The sequence below is a fragment of the Mobula hypostoma genome, chromosome X1 (genome assembly GCF_963921235.1).
Source record: "Mobula hypostoma chromosome X1, sMobHyp1.1, whole genome shotgun sequence".
Classification (NCBI taxonomy): Eukaryota; Metazoa; Chordata; class Chondrichthyes; order Myliobatiformes; family Myliobatidae; genus Mobula; species Mobula hypostoma.
The window spans coordinates 17,229,817-17,247,734 of NC_086128.1; the positions used below are offsets into that span (position 1 = coordinate 17,229,817).

Genomic DNA, 17,918 nt, shown 5'->3' on the forward strand with positions numbered 1-17,918 from the left:
CTCCCAGTCTGCGTCGGGTCTCACCAATATATAAAAGGCCACATCGGGAGCACCGGATGCAGTATATCACCCCAGTCGACTCACAGGTGAAGTGATGCCTCACCTGGAAGGACTGTCTGGGGCCCTGAATGGTGGTAAGGGAGGACGTGTAAGGGCATGTGTAACACTTGTTCCACTTACAAGGATAAGTGCCGGGAGGGAGATCAGTGGGAAGGGATGGGGGGCATGAATGGACAAGGGAGTCGCATAGGGAGTGATCGCTGTGGAAAGCCAAAGGGGGGGGGGGAGGGAAAGATGTGCTTAGTGGTGGGATCCCGTTGGAGGTGGCGGAAGTTACAGAGAATTATATGTTGGACCCAGAGGCTGGTGGGGTGGTAGGTGAGGACAAGGGGAACCCTATTCCTAGTGGGGTGGCGGGAGGATGGGGTGAGAGCACCACCAGTTTTACACAGATGTAATGTTGAGGATAAATATGTTAAGAGGGAGTATTGGAGGGCATGGGGAGAGTATGGAGAAATGGAGTGCTAGCCGGTAGTTCAGTTGAAGGGTGAGCATCAACTGAATGGACTTTTCCGTGCCAATATGAGTGATTGTGTTCATAGAGCTGGTGAAAAAGAAAGGACAGGGTTGAACTATAGAGGGGTGATGGTTAATGAATACTTCAAAACTTTTGTTTGATGATGTAGAACTTCTCCTTGGATAGTGAATGAGAAAGAGTCCAGTAGTTTTAATTTTCATTACTTACTCATTCACGGAATGGAATGATTGCTGGCAAAGACGGTATTTAATGTGCAGCCTAACTGCCCTTGAGATGGTGATGGTGAGCCATCACTTGAATCACTGTAGTCCATGTGGGGAAGACACTACTCCTTTCTTGCTACTACCATCAGGCAGGAGCTACGGGAGCCTTAGGTCCCACACCAGAGAACGACAGATTTCAAGTCAAAATGATGATTTGAAGAGAAACGTGACAGAGTGGTGTTCTCATGCTCCTGAAGCCCTTGTCACTGTGAAGGTCATGGATTTGAGAGGTGCTATTGTGCTGCAAGTAACTACAGTGCCCATGCATGAACAGTCATATGAGTGTGCTTGATATGCCGGATGGCTTTCCTTTACTTCACAATTCCTGATGAAATATCCATCCGGATGACCTTAAGGCACCTAAGTTAAAACATCTGTGTCAGGTTTGTCCTTCATGTCAGTGCTTACACATTCAGAGAACAAACAGCTGATAAGACAGCACTCAATTGCCAAACTCTTGAGTTCAGATTGCTGAAGGTTGCTGTGTGGACCATGTTATCAGGACAGAGCAAAGGGACCTTCGCTCTACATACTACTGTGCTCGTCTGGTATGGCATTTAAGCCTGCTGTGAAAAATAAGCCTCATTCCCCAGAACTGCCACAAACAACAAGACCAATAAAAATAATCTCACCACTAAGATGCTAATAAAACGAAAAGAATTGTATTAAAAGACTGTGAGCTGTCTGAAATTGAATTTCGTCCTTGAACTCAAAGCTGTTTGCTGGCTTCTTACCAAGCCATTCCCTGTTGTATTGCAACTTATGACAAATCCTTTCAATCTCCTTCATTATTGGCTAAGTGAGAAAAATATATTGAGACATGTCAAGTTTCTTGTCTGATGTTCCTTCAATAAACAAACCCAATTACATGAAGAACAAGCAGTGTCTCACAACGTGCTGCCGGATTATGTTGTGCTCTAAGGCACAGTTAACTTAACAGAGCCAGTGCCTTATCATTGTTCAGCCATACCAGTGTTTATTATCCTCGTGCTCGGCTCCATTTGCCTTGTGATTTATCTTGTCTCTATTTTGTCCCCCATGTCGTTGCTGATGGATGCTCAGGATGCTATTTTTTCCAATTTCCCCAAGGTCACAAGAAAATAGGAGCAGCAATAGGCCACTCAGCCCCCCAAGCCTGCCTCACGATTCAACATGACCATGACTTCTCTATGCTGGCCTCAACTGCTCTTCTGTGACAGTTCCCCATAACTCCCAGTCCCCTTGATCTTTCAAACTGCATCCACTTTGCAGTTTTGGGCAGTTTAGAACTGGGGACTGCCGGGTGTCATATCTTTTATTGATTGCTTAATTATATTTGAAATAACTCAACTTAGCTTAAGTCGTTTTAAGTATGTTTAATATCGCTGGTTTAAGTTCCTTAAGTTTCATCACTTCAAGATTGTATGTTTTGCTGGTTACTAATGAAGGTTCACATCCATTTCTTTGACTTTTGAATATTATTATTGGATTGATCAGAAGGCACTTCATGCAAGATAACTCCCCATGCCTGGTCTCCAGCAGCGGCATTGGTTTCTGCTCATCTCTGCTCTAAAGAGAGGTCCTTGTATTCTGAGGCTGTGCCCTGTGGTCCTAGACTACCCCACTATTAGAAACGTCTTTCCATGTCCACTCTATCTAGGATAGTTTTCAATGAGAAACTCCCTCGTTCTTCTAAACCCCTGTAGAACCAGAGAGCCATCAAGCACCCCTCGTACATTAACCCTTTCATTTGTGGGATCATTCTGATCAATCTCCTCTGGACCTCCTCCAATTCCAGTGTCAGTTACCTCCATCCAGATTCAGATTAGTTTAGAGTGCAATGAACTTCGTTGTTCATCAGAGCTCAGAAAGTAAACAGAGTACATGGTAATAGCAAATCATAAACTGGAGGAACTCAGCAGTTCAGGCAGCGTCTATGGAAATAAATAAACAGTCGATTCACTTTATACTTTACTTTATTGTCACCAAACAATTGATACTAGAGCGTACAGTCATCAAGGCAAAACACACAAAGTGCTAGAGGAACCCAACAGTTCAGGCAGCATCTATGGAAATAAATAAACAGTCGATTCACTTCAGTCCTGAAGAAGGGTCCGGGCCAGGACATTGATTGTTTATTTATTTCCATAGATGCTGCCTGGCCTGCTGAGTTCCTCCAGCATCTTGGGTGTGTTGCTTAGGGTACATGGGCATACTGAATTCAACAATAAATGAAGCAATGAGCACAAAACAGCAGAATAGTGAGAAGCCAGCAATGCAAGCTGAAGTAGTGGAGAAAAGAAATGTTAATGTGACATGTAAATACAGAGGTGATGTGATCAGTTAGGCAGAAAAGGGGAAACAGAATATAATCCAGAGAGATGTGAGGTAATATATTTGGAAAGGAGCAACAAGTAATGAGGAATTATTGACCGGTGTGGAGGAACAAAGGGAATGTACCTTCCCAGATGCTTGTAGCTTTTCAAAAAAAGGATATAGCATGGTTTCCTTCATGAGCTGAGGTATGAAACATAAAACAGAAAGCTTATGCTGGAACTCGATACTACACTGCTTAAAGTACTGTTTGTGCGCTGTGTTTAGTTCTGGGAAATGTGTTATATAAGATGTAATTGCACGGGAGAAGGCTCAGAAGAGGTTTACGAAGATGTTAGCGGACTGGGAAACTAACTGCAAGGGAAGTTGGATTGGCTGGGGTGGTTTCTTTTGGAACACAGGAGGCTGGGGGGAGAATTAATTTATAGTTATCTTACTATGATCTTACAAATATTAAAGGAGAACTTAATGGAAGGGGAAAGCACTGATGTAAAGTGATTGGTATGAGGATCACAGGGGAGGAATGAAATGTAGATTCACCCAGAGGATGTGTCCTTGAAGAATTTTGATGTGCAGTGATGCAGACCCAGCGTGGGAGATGGGATTACGCTGGGGAGCTCTTTGTCAGCTAGTATGAACATGAAGGGCTCAGTGTCATAAAGTTTCTATGATTTTGTCATTCATGCCAATAAAAATATAAATCAGGTGACCAGAAGTATATAGAGAATGTTGATAGAGGGTATTTCATTGCTTTAAGATCTTGTCAGTTGAAGGCTTCATGTGACCCAGTTAACCTTGGGCTGATCAGGAGGCCAGAACTGGAGGAATTTGGTTTCCTAGAGCTGGCCATACCAAGGAAGCCACATTGCATCGTCCACCCTGTGATGACGCACTCAATGACATTTGACCCTTTTACGTTGCCAGGTGTTGAAACACAAACTCTGCGGTTTACTGAAATATGGGAAACAGCAGAAGAGGAACAACAACAACAAAGGAGTAACTCTCAGCCTGGATGACATCAAACGCCATGCAAGTATTGTTTCATCGTGCCGGAGGTTGCGAGATATTTTCCTTTTCCATTACTGTGTCATACCTCCTTGTGTCACACAGCCTCTAGGCTGCAGACTTCCTCCAGGCCTGGCAATGCCTCGCAGTGTATTCCCAAGCCCTGACTAAGCCTCAGACAATGAGCAGCAGCCCAGTACCTGTCTCCTGCCCTGACCTCACACAGTTGCGGCACAGACTCGCTCCCAGGTGACACGGTGAGCTGTAATCCTACTACCTGCAGAGCAGGCCACTGACTTGCTCTCAGCCCTTTGCGCTGGTCCCACACCACTTGACTGCTACAAGCCTACTGTTCTGTGGTTTGGGAGCTGCCAGGCAGATGCTAACTTCACCAAGAGGGATCATTATTTCTTTCTTCTCCACTGGGATCATACCCATTTCCTTACATCGACATCAGAAGGATGAAGTGTACACTGCAAGCATCTTAGCAGTAAGGCAGTGGAAGTAAATGAAACACTTATCCCTTGCCAAGTGCACTGCTTTCCTGACATTAATAGATATTCATTGAAGCACATGAATTCAGGATCAGACAAGGATGCAAAGGAGTCCCGAAGGGCAGCTCCTCCAATCCATCGTCATGGAAATAGCATAGGACCTGCTCTTCTCTGCTGCTCTGTAAAATGAAGATGCCAGCAGATAATCAGCGAGACAAAATGTACTTATTGCAGTAATAATTTAGCTGTGTGCAATTAAGGCCCCATTCACAAGATCGGAAAGTTAACGTCTTCAAGCTACAGGTAATGAAATAAAAGTAACCACGTCACAGTATAGAGAAAATAGAAAATATGATAGAGGAACAGGTTCTTCGGCCCACACTGTTGTGCTGAACTCACTAAATAGGTACAGTAATCAAATCAAGTCACTCACCTCATTGCAAACTTGATCACAGTAAGTCATGAGTGTATCAGGAGAACCATATGCAGTCATTTACTGTATTTCTTCAAGGCCCTGTGCCTATGTGTGATCAACTGTATGATCAGCTGCTCTGGGCACCCTCACTACATCTCCAAACAGAATCTAATGGCATTCCAAGAAGTTGAATTGGGTCACAGAATCACACAACCTCACAGCACAGATGGGGGCTGTTCAAGCTGTCCTGTATGTATTGGCTCCTTTAAAGAGCTGTCCAATTGTAGAAGAACACGGACCATTCTCACTGGGGCATTGTCCTTATATTTTATGGGAATCCAGTTCAAATCCAGGTGAGGCAGATGCCTCCTCTCCCTGACAGCTGTAAGAGAGAGCTTGTGTCATTTCAGTAACATTCTAATGGGGGCAGTACACCAGTTGACTAATCTGAGAGTCCCACTCAAAGGGGCCCTCAGTGTTGACTGGGATTAGTATAGGATCAGTGTAGGGGACCACATGCTGGCCGGTATGGACTCAATAAGCCAAGGGTAACTTCAAAACATTAAACTAATTCAAAGGAAAGCAAGACAGTCGAGAGATGCCAGTCTAAATTCATTCTTTACTTTAAGTGAGGCACACACGTACCATGTGGTAGTGTAGTGACGTGTGCAATTCACATATTTATACATACAACCCATAATTAATTATTTAAATAAACAAGAATGCTTCATCAAACAATATATTTGCAATATTACTCACAAATTACTGAAATATTAAATACACAACAGAGGGCTAACTGTCCCGTCCTTACTTTGTGTGTTCAAATTTAGAGTATCCTACCCGTGATCAGCTAAAACCCTTTGCTCTTATAACAGAAGTAAGCTGAAGATTCAGATCTTGACCCGAACGTTTGATGGAACCACAGTCTTTGCTGTCATTTTCCTGTTCACTGCTGGAAGTTACACAGGAATTTCACACACAGGATGTGCCCACCCTGTACAGGAAATGGCACCACAGGTGCTGATCTGCCTCATTGCATTCATGTCAGAGAGTCGTAGAATTATAGAGCATGGAAATGGGTCCTTCAGTCCAGCTGCTCTATCCAACCAGGATTCCCATCTTAGCTAGTCCAATTTGACCACATATTTCCCATATTCCTGTAAACCTTTCCTCAAGGTTGAATAAGTTAGGATTTTATTCTCTGGAGTGGGGAGAAGGAGAGCAGATCTTATAGAGGTATACAAAATTATGAAGGTTGTAGATAGGGTAAATGCATGCTGCTTTTTCCCCTCAGGTTGGGTGAGACTGGAACTAGAGGTCATGGGTTAAGGGTAAAAGGTCACATACTTAAGGGAAGTCTGAGGGGAACATCTTCACTCAGAGGGTGGTGCAAGGGTGGAACGAACTGCCAGCAGAAGTGGTGGATGCAGGTTCAGTTGCAATACTTAAGTTTGGATAGGTACATGGATGGGAGAGGTACGGAAGGCCATGGTCTGGGTTCAGGTAGTTGTACTAAGCAGAAAGCATGGCCAGCATGGACTGGATAGACCAAAATGCCTATTTCTGTGCTGTAGTGCTCAAAGACTCTATTCACGTACCTGTCCAAATGTTTTTAATATGTTAATGTAGCCATTTTTGCTAGTTCCTCTGGCAGCTCTCGTTCCATATATGGACCACACTCAGGTCCCTTTTAAATCATTCCTCTCTAATTTTAACCCTATACCTTCTGATTTTAGACAACACTACCCTGGGGAATGGACTGTGACTATCTACACTAGGGGTCCCCAACCTTTTTTGCGCCGCGGACCGGTTTAATATTGACAATATTCTTGCGGGCCGGGGGTGGGGGGTGGGGGGGCGGGTGTGTTCAAGTAGGGTTAAGCTCACCTCAACATGTCTTTTACAGTTAGGGTTGCCAACTTTCTCACTCCCAAATAAGGGAATTGTCTTCTACAATTGGACAGCTCTTTAAAGGAGCCAACACATACAGTCAAATCCCGGGACACTTTACCCCAGGAAAGACTACCATGACAATGAAGCCTTGCGCAGGCACCTGTGTGTGCATGTGTGATGTGCGCATGCGCGTACGTGCCAACTTTTCCCCCCACAAATCGGTTTTGCCTTCATCTTCCCGACTACACTGTACATACATTATTTCTACTTTATATAGGCTGTGTATTTATCATATCATTCCTGCTTTTACTGTATGTTAGTGTTATTTTCGTTTTATGTGTTATTTGGTATGATTTGGTAGGTTATTTTTTGGATCTGGGAACACTCAAAAATTTTTCCCATATAAATTACTGGTAATTACTTCTTCGCTTTACGCCATTTCGGCACGAAAGGTTTCATAGGAACGCTCTACCTTAGCGGGGGAAATACGGGACAAGGGCGGTCCCATATTTGGGACAAACCAATTTAGCCCAATATACGGGATGTCCCGGCTAATACGGGACAGTTGGCAACCCTATGTTCAAGTTCAACAGTGCATTACAGGGAATGAGGAAAGGTGCAGCTGACTCATATCGTTTCCTCACGGCCCGGTACCGGTCCGCGGCCCAGTGGTTGGGGACCGCTGATCTACACCCCTTATGATTTTATAAACCTGTGTAAGGTCACCCCTCTGCTTCCTTCATTCCAGGGAAAACAGTCCCAGCCTGCCCAGTCTCTCATAATGGCCTGGATTCCATCACCATGGCTTACCCATGTTCACAAGCTGGATTCTGATAAGGAACAGCATTTTTGTTCCCATCTTTCCAGAAAAACAAGCCAACTAGAATTCCCACTACATTATCCTGCTTCTGTTCTAAAGTCTCTGATGTGCAGGGAATTTTAACAGAAAATGGGACATTGACAACCTTTTGACTGTCGGTGCATGGAATTTTCTTTTCCTACACAGAACCCATGTGAGAATCTAAGGAGCCACCCGGCGGGAATGACGTACCCAGCGAACATTCTACCTCACCACCCGCCCCGCAGCACCTTCGAAGACTTCACTTGCTGATGGCGGAGCCTGACAATTGGCGACACCCACAACACCCACTTATCTCACAGTTCAACGAGCAGAAAGGAGATTGGACTGTCCACGGAGATTGGGGCTGTCCAATCCTGACCTACCAAAGTCATTGAACAAACCTTCTGGAGACACATTCAAAAGCAAATCGACAACCCGACTATGCGCTTGAAACAAAATGGCAGTATTGGGGATGACTGTTCCGTGGACTCCACTCACTAACTTTTCAAAAAAAAAAGAAAAAAAAAACAACTTTTTTCTCTCATCTAGAGTCATATTCCAGTTTTGTAAAAGGGATTTTTTATTCACTCTTTATCGTAAATGCTTATGTAGGCCGCTTGTATTATCTTGTGTGATCATGTTCTTAAGCTTAATGAAAGCATTTAGATCCCATTTCATCTCATCTTGTGAAATCATTTGCTGCAGCAACTCATTCTACCGTGACAGCTTTTGTTCATGAGTAGCCTTTCACCCCTTCACCAAATGGTCACTTCACACTATAGTTCCCTTGCAGTTGGTGGAAGGCACCAAAGAGGGGAAGAGTGGTGCAGGCTTGATTGATGGGTTTGTGCTGAATTATTCATTCGTCGCGTAACCATACAGGTTCAATCCAATCTAACACTGAGGGAGCAGCACTGCACGTGGTAAATCAGTGGATGATGGCAACGAGAACCATCAGTCCAGGTTGTAAAGACAGTTGGTACCTCATCCGTTTTGTACTGCTGCCCGTTTGGTGCTGCATCGCGTTCTTTTACCCCTTGAAGAAACGATGCAGGTTCCTGTCTTCGATGAATGCTTTTGCTTCTGCAGTGCCCAGTGCGGTACCGCATGTGCTTTCCCAGCCCAATGTTCTTGACGTTGCCTAAGAAAGCAGAATAAAGCTTGTTGAGAAGAAGCTGGCGATAGATGGAAGGTCATAAAGAGGAAAAAGTTGGAAATCCAAAGAGCTTCACTCCGTGTCTGACCCCCGATGGTACATGGCAGGAACGGGTAGAAGGAGCTTCACTCCATGTCAGCTATGGCCCACAGCAAAGACTGGGCAGACCTTATGGCACCTGCAGGAAGAGAATGGTTTGGACTTAATGCTGACCTTGCGTTAGAAACAGAAGCACTGTGGCAATGATCATGGGCTACGTTTCCATCAAATCACAGTGGAGATAAAGCTCCCTCGCTCTGGTTTGGGTTAGTTTGACACATGACCTCCATGTAAATGTTACTAAAAGGAAATAGAAGAATTAAAATAAAACACCCAACCCTCATCCACTGCCTAAACAGAGAGTAGAGTCGGTGTTCTCAGAGAGACAAACACTGTAACACAAAGCTCCATGAAAGTGATATTTTGCCCCCAATGAATGTTGGTGACCACTGAGTGAGACAGGATTTCAGTTTCTTGGACAGTTCCTGAGATGCTCTCACTGCTCTTGGATTTGAATACCACACCGCTGCCTGGTCTGCTATTCTCGACTGCTACCTTTGCTAAGGATCCTCAGTGAAGGGTCGATGCTGATAGGGCAGGATGCCACCAACAATTATCAAGGAAAATAGGTATACTGTATATTGTACAAAGAAGTGGATTCTTAAGAGCCCTGCAGATCATAGAAGTGAATGACAATGGCATCAAGGGTCAAGGAACTCAGAGTGTAGCCAGGATACAGATGAACCATAAGCAAATTAAATAGGGGAGCATGCATGAGGAAGAGCCGGCTGGTGGCGTAGTGGCATCAGTGCCGGACTTCGGAGCGAAGGCTCCCGAGTTCGAACCCAGCCGGCTCCCCGGCACGCTTTCCATCTGTGCTGGGTTGAGCGTCGAGCTAGCAACTTGACCTTGTAAAAAAGAAATTGCCTGCTACAGAAATATCAACAGCAAAATGTTGATGGCCTATGTTCTCTCGTGAGTTTAAAAGGCAAGGAATGAGGAAGTCTTCCTGTTCCTAACATTTGCCATAAGGTGGGATTCTCTCCCAAGGCAGTCTCACTCCAGAGGATGCTAATAGAAGGTGTCAGTGACCTAAGGTGATCCTTTCTCATTGACTCTGAGTGCTGGACTGCCAGTTCATTCCTGCTTTTCAGTTGTTACATGATGTCTGGAATCGCTTAAGCAAGGGACACCATCCACCAGCTCATGCCTGTGATGACCACCATTCTGGGTTTCAGTTTGCCCACTCTGGGTGGAATGTTGATCAGGGACAGGGCAATTCAGATCCCTCCCTAGAGCAGCAGGTGAATGAGGGGTCAGGAGTTGTGGAGGGAAAAAGAGAGAACTGATCATCAAACCTGACATGGTTTGAATTTATTAATCAAGATACATAGCTGGGCTACTGCACAACTAAGTGTTGAATACAATATTAACCTCTAAACTTCAGATCACTTTTGTGATCTGAGGTGAGTATGAAGCTATTTAGTGGCCTGCGCACAGCCAAGGACAGTAGGATTCCGATATGGTTTTGTGAACATACTTGCACCTCTCTTGCTCACAGCAAGCCTTCAAAACCTCATCTCTGGTTGTAGCACCTTGATTGCGCCTGGACTTGGGGCAGACTCCATACTTTCTATTTATCAAAAAATAAAACCATGTCATTTGACAGCAAATTTATCCCTGTTCCCTCCTAGGCAATTATTCTTCATCTCTAGACGCCCAGCTTGTAGTAACTGTCCAAAGCAGCATGATGGAATTCAGGAGCTCAGTGTCCTGGTCCAGCATTGGTCTGGAATTGGGCCATTGACCAGCTTTTAGTCAGTCATTGAGTTGGAAAGTGATTAGCACATTCCCATCTGAATCAGAACTCCAAGACAGGAGACAACACTTTCTTTAGACTTTAGTGTGTGGTGACCATTGCTGTAAGCAACACAGAACATAATTGATTTCAGCATGGATTATCATAGTAAAACCTTGGTTAACCACCACGAGAGGTTCTCCACTATTGTATTATACTCTTACAAACCTGTCATGCAAGACAAACCATCTGATGTTTGAAGAATCTCAACAGAGTAATCTGTGTGCTTGAATTTATCTTAAGGAAACTTCAGTCTCCACTTTGGAGAGGAGGTGAATTGGTGATTAACGTCAACAAAGGACTAACAATCTAATTCAAACTGCAGAGGTAATCATTTGAAACTAGCCTGACATTAAGTAATGTGAAGCTCTGTACTAAATATTAAGTTCGTTGGCATTTTAAATGACTGTCAGAGTCATGGGAGTGTAAATTGATTTCATTCCAGTGACTGGAACCAACGGCCTCCTACTTCTCAGAAGACGTGTCATGGTTAGCTGGCAGCTAAGAGTCTGTAAGGCAAGGGGATTCTTCATGCACTGATGATCAGCCAGGATACCTGTGACAAGCAATTGGAGCACAGTGACCTAAAACAGAAACAAAGCCAGCAGTACTGTTGGTGTCAGCCATGACCAGATTTATATTGACTTGGGACATTATAAAAGTGAGCACAGACATCTCTTGCTAATGTGTCTTTCTCTACACTGGAAATAGTTAGCCAAAGGCAGAGAAATAAGAAGGATTTTGAGATCTCCCGTTAATGTGGGATTGGTACCACATTGAAAACACTGGTGTATTTTAAAGAAGTTTTGGATTTGGGAAGTGCAGTACCTGGGCCTCTCAGATTCAGGCTTCTAGTCACTCACTGAAAATGTGCCTTTGGTCTTGGGTGGTTTTCCTGGCCCATCGTGAAGGGAGAGATGACCTTGGTGCTGTTCTTGCTGGGATTACAGAATAAAGCAGCTTTAACAATGCATCCATTGTAAACTGGCGTTTATAGCCATGAAATAGTTGACCTCACCTTGGGAGAATTAGGTGAGTAGATGTGGTGAAGAATAGAGATGTTACATTGCTTCTCAGCTGAGATGACACATAATGACCGTGGGAGCATCGAACATTTATGTTAACTGCTGATTCTGATGGATTTCAGAAGGCTGGCTGCTGATAATGGGTGTGAAAAAATTGGTAACCTTTTGCTACTGTTAACATTATTCAGCAAAAGAAGAACTAACAGCCAGTCTTTGCCTTGAAAGAAAATGTTTGTCCAATTCCGCCCCCCCCCCCACTTAAGGTAAGAATTTTTTTAGGTGAATTACCAAAAGCTGCACTTAGACCAGCCCAGTGGTGAATTTCTAATTCCTTGATTGCAAAGTACTATTAGAACCAGCGCCTTAACCATCCTCAGTGCTGATGCTTTGTATATTGATATTGGTTTCCTCAATCAGGTAGACCACTTGCTTGAAGCTTTTAAGAAGCGTCTTGCCTCATACAAGGAGGAGAAGTATGAAAATCTTCTCAATAAGGTCTGTCAGCATTGGCAGATGCCACTCAATCCACATATGGACAGAAATAGAAGTTCCAAGGCAAACCTCTTTCCGCCCTTTTTCCAGGACCCTGCTAACCAACAGAGAACCCCCAACCTCCCTCCTGCAATAACAACTTCCAACTTGAACTTACTTAGCCAATGGTCTCAGAGCCTTCACACTGCCTGCAGTTCTCCAGTCTCCAAGTGACAATCCACAAGAAAGCTCTGACAGTCATTTAAATGTTTGTTTTTTGTTAAATGTAAGATAAAGGAGTGATACCTAGGGAGCAAATTGAAACCAAGCCAATACCGTCAAGCCTGTGCAATTCCTGTTATGTATCAGTCCCGCCAAATAACATCAGATACAATACATTGACTTGCATCTTATTCACTTAGCTTAATGTGTTATGTATAGAAACCATTAGATGCTCTTAATATTACAAAGCTATTGTGCCATTCCTTGTTACTGACTTCAGACTGCCTTTACTTGTATGAGGAACAAAACAAAACATTTAGCCTTTAACATGGAATCTATATGTACTATGTACAAATTTTATTCAGATAAAGCACAAGGGTACAGAATGGTAGAGTACGATGGGTGATTCACTATTTTATCATTGGAAAACATGGGAGCTGCAATGAATAGTTTCTGTAGCTGAAGCACCATTGTCTCTTCCCGAATTTTGATTGGCAGACTGTAGTATTTTACTATTCTGGAAGGTTGGTCTTGATTCGGAATTCACACACACACACACACACACACACACACACACTAAATTGTCCAAAGAGAAAAGACAAGGGGATTTTTATGGTAATCTTAGAATGCTAGGTGAAGACTCAGCTCAAGAAACCTCATCACTGGTCTTCAGATCTTCATTCTGTTGCTTTGTCTAAGCTCAAGACAATGGCTGTTCAGTGAGGCAAAAGTTGCCCCATTGGAACAAAGCATTTCATCAGTGACATTGGCAGCATTCCATCAGCTAGTCATGGTGGGCCTGCTGGAGTGAAAGGGTGGCCTCGTGAAGGATCGGGATATCTTGAGTAGTTAGGGTCAGTTTTGGGTACACATGCAGTCAAAGAGGTTGGAGCTTTCAAATCACAGAGATCATGGCTTCTTGTGAGAAAACCAATTTTCAAGTATATTGTACCTGCCATCAATAAAGATGCCCTTCTTTACATATATGATATTAATAAATATATATCATAGTATGCCATTGTAAATGTGATGTGTGGTCATTTCTGCAAAGTGTATCGAGGGCTTTGTTTCATTTACCTGGAGTTAAATGTTGAACAGCAACCTCTCTGTGCAAAAGCAAGTAACAAGCTGGAAAGGATTTGTGGGCTTATAATCCTTCCCCACGCTTGTAACAGTGTAGAATCAACAGAATGTGCTGTGAATTCCTGAAACTGTTGACGCACATTCATGTCAAACCACACAGAAAGGGTAAAAACAAGAGGAGTGATTGAGAGCAGGATCAGTAACTTCTATCCAAGAGAACAAATTGTCCACTATATGTCTTTAATTCTGAGGGGAAGAAATGTCAATATTTCAATTTCTTGCTGTTGTTCAGGCATTTTTGATGAAGTGGTAGCGAGTTGTCTCCATATTACAGTGTCTGTGTTGAAGCTTTTGGAACTCCTGCTGGTCAGAAGAAAAGTTCATGCCCCATCCCAATCCACAAGATGGGAAAAAGTGAGAGAGAGAAAGTTTAAAGAAGATTTACAGGGCAGAATACTTTACACAGAGTAGTGGGTGCCTGGAATGTGCTTCCAGGGGAGGTGGTGGAACCCAATTGGATGGCAACGTTTAAGGGGCATTTAGACAGACATATTGACAGGCAGGGAATGGAGGGATATGAATCATGTGCAAGCAGAAAGGATTAGCTTGAATCGACATAGTCAGCTGAAAGGCCAGTTACTGTGCTGTACTGCTGGCCCTCACTCTGGTTCTTCAAACCAGAAAACCTTCCAATGGCTGAGTTCCAATACAGAGGAAGCCACCGAGTCAATGGTCAAACAAGAGGGTTTCCAAATCTAAATAATTTTCTCAGCTAATTTCAACTGGGCTCAGCTTTCACCCTCAACAGTCACCTCCCAGTGAGCTGGTGCTGCTCCTTCCAAGAGTGTACTCGACACCACAGCTGGCAGTTGCCTCCGTGAAGCTGAGGGCACTGGGGAAGGGTGGAGTTCAATTGATTCTCTTGATCAAGGCTTGGCACTGCACTCGAGAAATTGGATCAGTCGATCATTTCATCCTCATTTTTCATTTGCAGATTGCACATAACAGTGATCTTTCCCGGGAGAGATAACTGTATTGGTTATATCTGGATGTAGCTGCCCTCCAACTCCCAACACTATACTGGTCTGAGAACTTCTGGGCACGATTCTCCTCAGCACCTCAGTTGCTATTTGCCCGGAATCCCTCAGACATCACATTTACACTGGACATTTCCAGCAGAGATCAGACCTTTTATCGGTGATCTTCCCTCCTCTGCTGTCTCGCAGGAATGCTACGAAGTGCCACGCAGGGAAAGGGAATGAAACACCAATGAAAGGGCCGACATTGTGACACTGATCTCCCGCACACAATACCTGCAGTCTGTGGTTTCAAGAGTTTGCATCATGGGGAATGACTCTCTGGAGTTCCTTCACCCTTCCCTACCTATTTCTAAAGAGCACCTGAGCTGCAGTGCATGGCATCTGGACCCTGAGTAAACCTCGTCACACTGTGGTCTGGGAACTCAGTCAGGTCAGACTATCACATGAAGAGTGTTCACAAATAGGAGATCAGTGTGTCGATGTACACAGGAGATCATTCTGTTCACACACCGAGATCACCATGTCCACACACACAGGAGATCGCTGTGTCCACATATACAAGAGATAACCGTGTCCACACACACAAGAGATCACGGTGTCCATATACTCTAGAGATCGCTGTATCGACACACAGGAGATCACCATGTCCACACACACAGGAGATCACCATGTCCACACACACAGGGTATCACCATGTCCACACACACAGATCACCATGGTCACACACACAGGAGATCACCATGTCCACACACACTGGAGATCACCATGTCCACACACACAGGGTATCACCATGTCCACACACACTGGAGATCACCATGGTCACACACACAGGAGATCACCATGTCCACACACACAGGAGATCACCATGTCCACACACACAGGGTATCACCATGTCCACACACACTGGAGATCACCATGGTCACACACACATGGGATCACCATGTCCACACACACAGATCACCATGTCCACACATAGGAGATCACCGTGTCAACACACCCAGTAGATCACCATGGCCACACACACAGGAGATCACCAAATACACACACACAGGGGATCACACACACACACAGGAGATCACCATGTCCACACACACAGGGGATCACCATGTCCACACACACAGGGTATCACCAAGTCCACACACACAGGAGATCGCCATGTCCACACACACACACACACACAGGATCACCATGTCCACACACACACACGGGATCACCGTGTCCACACACACACATGGGAGATCACCATGTCCACACACACAGGAGATCATCATGTCCACACACACGGGGTATCACCAAGTCCACACACACAGGAGATCACCATGTCCACACACACAGGGTATCACCAAGTCCACACACACAGGAGATCACCATGTCCACACACACACACGGGATCACCATGTCCACACACACACACACACACACACGGGATCACCATGTCCACACACACATGGGATCACCATGTCCACACACACAGGGTATCATCAAGTCCACACACACAGGAGATCACCATGTCCACACACACCGGATCACCATGTCCACACACACAGGGGATCACCATGTCCACACACACACACGGGATCACCATGTCCACACACACGGGATCACCATGTCCACACACACACACACACACACGGGATCACCATGTCCACACACACATGGGATCACCATGTCCACACACACAGGGTATCACCAAGTCCACACACACAGGAGATCACCATGTCCACACACACAGGGTATCACCAAGTCCACACACACAGGAGATCACCATGTCCACACACACACACGGGATCACCATGTCCACACACACACACACACGGGATCACCATGTCCACACACACATGGGATCACCATGTCCACACACACAGGGTATCACCAAGTCCACACACACAGGAGATCACCATGTCCACACACACCGGATCACCATGTCCACACACACAGGGGATCACCATGTCCACACACACACATGGGATCACCATGTCCACACACACAGATCACCATGTCCACACATAGGAGATCACCGTGTCAACACACCCAGTAGATCACCATGGCCACACACACAGGGTATCACCAAGTCCACACACACAGGAGATCACCACGTCCACACACACACACACACAGGAGATCACTCTCTCCACATACACAGGGGATCACTATGTCCACACACACATGAGATCATCTTGTCCACACACACAGGAGATCACCATGGTCACATGCACAAGATATCACCATGTCCGCACACAGAGGATATCACCGTGTCCACATACACAGGAGATCACCATTTTCCCACACACACAGGAGATCACCATTTTCCCACACATACAGGAGATCACCATGTCCACACACACAGGAGATCAACATGGTCACACACAGGAGAGATCACCGTGTGCTCGCACACAGGAAATAACTGTGTCCACACAGACAGGGGATCACCATGTCTGCACACAGAGGAGATCACCATGTCCACACACAGGAGGGATCACCATGTGCACACACACACGAGATCACATTGTCCACACACACAGGGGATCACCGTGTCCACACACAGAGGAGATTGTCAACTCCAAACACACTGGAGATCACTATATACACACAGACAGGAGATCAGCATGTTCCCACACACACAGGGGATCACCATGTCCACACATACAGGAGATCACCATGTCCGCACATACAGGAGATCACTGTCTCCGTATACATAGGAGATCACCATGTCCACACACACACGAGACCACCATGGACACACACTCAGGAGATCACTGTGTCCACATACACAGGAGATTACTGTTTTCCCACACACACAGGAGATCACTATGTCCACACACACAGCAGATCATCGTGACCTCACACACAGGAGATCTCATTGTCCACACACACAGGAGATTACCCTGGTCACACACACACAGGAGATCACCATGTACACACACACAGGAGATCACCATGGCCACACACACAGGGGATCACCGTGTCCACACACACAGGAGATCACCATGGTCACACAGACAGGAGATCATGTCCACATACACAGGAGATCACTGTATCAACACACTCAGGAGATCACTATTGTCACACACACAGGAGATCACCATGTCCACACACACAGGAGATCACCATGTCCACACAGACAGGTCACCGTGTCCACACACACAGGAGATCACATTGTCCACAAACACAGAGATCACCATGTCCACACACACAGGAGATCATCGTGTCCACACACACAGGAGATCACCATGTCCACACACACAGGAGATCATCGTGTCCA

The 17,918-nt window shown here is 45.1% G+C and overlaps 1 protein-coding gene across 3 annotated transcripts in view; it reads left to right on the forward strand.

Moving 5' to 3' along the window:
• asic1b (acid-sensing (proton-gated) ion channel 1b) overlaps positions 1-13,546 on the forward strand; it is a 921,001-nt gene extending 907,455 nt beyond the window's left edge. For all 3 annotated transcript variants that reach the window (XM_063037278.1, XM_063037276.1, XM_063037277.1), the window contains exons 9-10: positions 4,039-4,143; positions 7,928-13,546. In XM_063037278.1, the coding sequence (XP_062893348.1) occupies positions 4,039-4,143; positions 7,928-8,032 (210 nt within the window). In that variant the 3' untranslated portion in view covers positions 8,033-13,546. The remainder of the gene's footprint in view (positions 1-4,038; positions 4,144-7,927) is intronic.
• Positions 13,547-17,918: the final 4,372 nt, after the last annotated feature.